The sequence below is a fragment of the Phragmites australis genome, chromosome 16, assembly GCF_958298935.1.
Source record: "Phragmites australis chromosome 16, lpPhrAust1.1, whole genome shotgun sequence".
Lineage (NCBI taxonomy): Eukaryota > Viridiplantae > Streptophyta > Magnoliopsida > Poales > Poaceae > Phragmites > Phragmites australis.
Genome location: NC_084936.1, coordinates 28525339 through 28529358, shown reverse-complemented (window position 1 = coordinate 28529358; position 4020 = coordinate 28525339). Strand labels below are relative to the sequence as shown.

The window sequence follows — 4020 nt, the reverse complement described above, 5'->3', positions numbered from 1 at the left end:
ATTGTAGAATGGTATTATTCTGTCTTATTAAAATCTTAGAGTCTTCTATAGGTGATTCGTAATCAGAAAAACCAACAGGGTCAGCTAAATATTTTTCTGTTTCTCTTAAAGCTTGTTTATACTCTGTCATATACTTATGAGAGAACCAAGATCTTTACTTCTTCTAGTAGTTTTTTAATATTAACTAAATCTTGATATAAAGATTTCGATTCTTCCAAAGTCTTTATAACTTCCTTTTTATCAGATAGCTTATCTAGCAACAGCAAAGAGTCTAGTTTTTCGTATAACAAAGTAGCTTCTTCTTTAATGTAATTACTATTTTGACTAGATTTATTTTGCTCGGTCTTATTTTCTCCTAAGATTTGTAAGGCCAAAATTATTTTATTATGTATAAGAGATTATTTTTCTTCTAACTGCTTGTGTTCTTTATATAATCTTTCTAATTTTAAGTCTAAGTCGTCTTGTCTTTTACCCCAAGTTATATAAAAGTTTTGCAATAAGTCTACAATTAGATTTAATTGACTATGAGAAGAATACCAACTATGCTCTTCAAAGGAATTGAGTCTGCACCAAATATTAATGTTATCCTTTGTATTAATAACTTTTTCTGTACTAACTTCTAAATTTAGATATTTTAATTTTTCAATGATGACCAGGCTCTGATACCAATATTTTACGATAGCTTAAAAAAAATGTATTTTACTATTTAAATCAAATTCGAGTTACTATTCACCAAAAGGATAATGACACGTAATATTTATCTTAAGTGCAAAACGGTTTAAGGATATAGAAATAACTCGTCCTCTGGAATTATTATTCAGATACTATTCCGTGTACCATTCTTTATTCAAGAGGTACTATTTAGATACTATTTAGTACTATTTAGGCACTATTTAGTACTGTTTGCACACTGCATAAACAGTAAAAAGTTGATTAGTTTATATTAACACACTATTTTGAATAGTAACAATAATAGAATATTCAATATTGAAAATGACCTCTTTTGATTCAGTGGTATTTAGTGATGCTAATCAGAATATTTGCAGGTTGGTGAGACCAACAAATCAGCCGATTGCACAATAGTTGTAAAAATCCTACTCGGTACTCACCATTCTTATTGCTAGCTTATTTCAGAAGTAGCAAAGCTTTCCCTGGATATCCTAGTCATGTATATATGTGATAAGTTTATATCATCACCCTAGATAGTTTCACCCGAAGGGAACACTTCTCTACGAACACAGAGTTCTCCTTCCCCTATTATGGCTATGCCAGATGCAGGGATTATCTGAGAACTATCGAAGAGGTTTCTCCTATAAGGTACATAGCATAAAAACTCATCTCATATAGACAAACTAGAAGACCAAGGAATTTTCAAAGACAACACTATTTTATTTCCATAAGCATAGCTTACAAATGATTTTCCCTTTCGAAAACCAAAAAACTTACTTACAAACGGAGGATTACCTTACAGAGATAGTAGCACAATTTTCTTCTTCAATATAGCTTATTTTACAAGTGAATTATTACTTAGAAATGAGAGAGTGCTATGGATGACATCCGATTATTTTAGTTCCGGATCCACCACCGGTAACATGTATGCTTTTGTATGCAGAAAGGGACAAGCTAGCTGGTAGAACACGATAAGATTCACACCTGGTATCATTTCTGTGTAGCTGGTGCACGTACACGTTAGTACAAGAGGCGTCTCCATCTATTTGATTAATTATTCCGGCGACTCTACTGGCTAGCTAGATAGCTCAGCTTGCTTGTGTAATTTCAGAGCTAGTTCTCTCACTGTGAGCGCCGATCGTCGTCCTCTCCTTTCAATTAACGTAGTAATACCGGTTGTTATGGTCATCTTTGCTATAGTATTAGATTTTGTTATTAATTATTATTATGAAATATAAGAAAATATAATAAAGTTAAAATATTATAAAACTATTTTTCAGACAATCCTAACTAGATGGAGCCAAGAAGAGATATAGAGGGAGGTTGTTGGACTGGTGCTGACGCTAGTGGACTATTAGGCTAGTGTTGGACTGATTAGATTAGTGTTGCACTGATATTGAGTTGTTAGGTTCTTTATGTTACATAGGTTGGATCGGTGCTGCAGCGCCCAAAAACACTTGATACTATATAAAAAAAACTTGAGCATGTATAAAAAATCTGGTTTGCTAAAGATACAGATGTTCTATTGGTTCAGTTAGAAGATATTATATGAGCTACCATATACGATAGTTTTCTAAAAACAAAAATTTAACTGATGTACTATTTAAAATATATTGATAACGATAGATCTATTGGAGAGAGAGAAATTTTATGAGAACCGCACGTATAAGATCCTGATGAGATCTTATCCGTACCATATACATACGACTACACAATATAAGAACACGTATCAACACACTGCATGGTTTTACCGAAAGACCCGGTCTCATAAAATTTAGGAAACTGACACTAACGCATAGTGCCGCTGCGTGCCATGGATGAGCACGTCCGTCTCACCTCCTCCTGTAGCCCTCCCTCCCCGGGCTCCTCCGCCGCCGGCCACCACGTACCAGTGCTCGACTTCCTCTCCAGCGAGGTCCTGGAGCAATGGCTGCTGGATGACGACGACGTGCAGTACCAGCCCCTGGAACTTGGCGCCGCGTGCGGCGACGGGAGCTCGCGCTCGGCGGGCTCCGACGACCTGTCCGGGAACCTGCCGCCTGCAGCTGCGCCGAAGAGGCGGGGGCGGAAGCCCTTGCCCCGCACCGACGGCTCCGCCGTCAGCCACGTGGAGGCCGAGCAGCTGCGGCGGGACAGGATCCACCGCCGGTTCTGCGACCTCCGGGCCGCCGTGCCCACCGTGTCCCGGATGGACAAGGCGTCCCTCCTCGCCGACGCCACCGCCTACATCGCCGAGCTGCGCGGCCGTGTGGAGCAGCTCGAGGCCGAGGTCACGCAGGCTGCGGCACGGAAGGCGCACCCCGCAGACGTCGACGCCGCGGCGTCCTCCCACGACTCGTTCGGCCTCCAGGAGAAGCTGGAGGTGCGCATGTTCGGGGCCTTCGGGCAGGAGGTGGCCGCGCTGCGCCTGACGACCGAGGCGCGGCACGCCCCCGCGCGCTTCATGGACGCGCTCCGCTCGCTGGACCTGCCGGTGCAGCACGCCTGCGTCTGCCGCCACGGCGGCGTGACCGTGCAGGACGCCGTCGTGGACGTGCCAGCCGCGCTGCGGGACGAGGGCTGCCTCCGAGGAGCGTTGCTTCACAGGCTTCAGGAGAGCGGCTCGCTCGTGGCCGGCAGGCTTGTGCGGTTGTGAAATAAATTATGAACTATATGTGCACTTGGTTTCTTGTTTTGTTGGCAATCTTCTTTTCTTCTTTTGAGGACTTGCTAGTTGCTACTTGCTAGTTGGTATTGTATATTTGCATAAGCTATTCTATGACCGGTGTTTAATTTTATGCTGATTCATTTCAAATTGGGAAGTAACGCTAAATGTAGCAGGCATAGTGTTAATGGTGACATGCTATTATGTGATAGACTGCCATAGCAATTTAGTTGGTAATGGATTACCTGCTGCATATCTCCAATTTACATTCAAAATTTTTATATGGAGATCGAGAAGTATTTTCCCACAAGCACGTGCAGGCCCACCTGTTCCCACCTCTAACATCCCAAAAGCAAGCAAACGTGCGCTACCACCCTCCCTAGGTTGTAGCCTCAAGGATCAATTAAACTATATTTTGCCTAGCTTAAATGATTAATTATAGCTTAAAAAGAAGAAATTGTAGCATATAGACCTTTAGTTAAGTGGTAAGTATTTCAGTAATTAATAATAACTATATCATTGTGTCTAACAAGTTTACTTTGAAGGGAACATAAGAAAAATAGTTTACAATGTTGGGCGATCTTAGTCCCTTGATTGATTGGATGAGCGATCAAAGGATATAAACATCAAGATTAAAAACCTTCTAGTTCTAAGTATCAGAAGAAGATAAAGTACATTTAGAGTAGCATAGGCTCTCTTTTTCATTT

General features: G+C 41.2%; 1 protein-coding gene across 1 annotated transcript; it reads left to right on the top strand.

The window, feature by feature from the left end:
* Positions 1-2414: 2414 nt before the first annotated feature.
* Positions 2415-3384, top strand: LOC133895744 (transcription factor bHLH14-like). Its single transcript, XM_062336246.1, has one exon. The coding sequence runs from the start codon at positions 2483-2485 to the stop codon at positions 3302-3304; it is 822 nt and encodes a 273-aa protein (XP_062192230.1). The 5' UTR covers positions 2415-2482; the 3' UTR covers positions 3305-3384.
* The last annotated feature ends 636 nt before the right edge of the window (positions 3385-4020 follow it).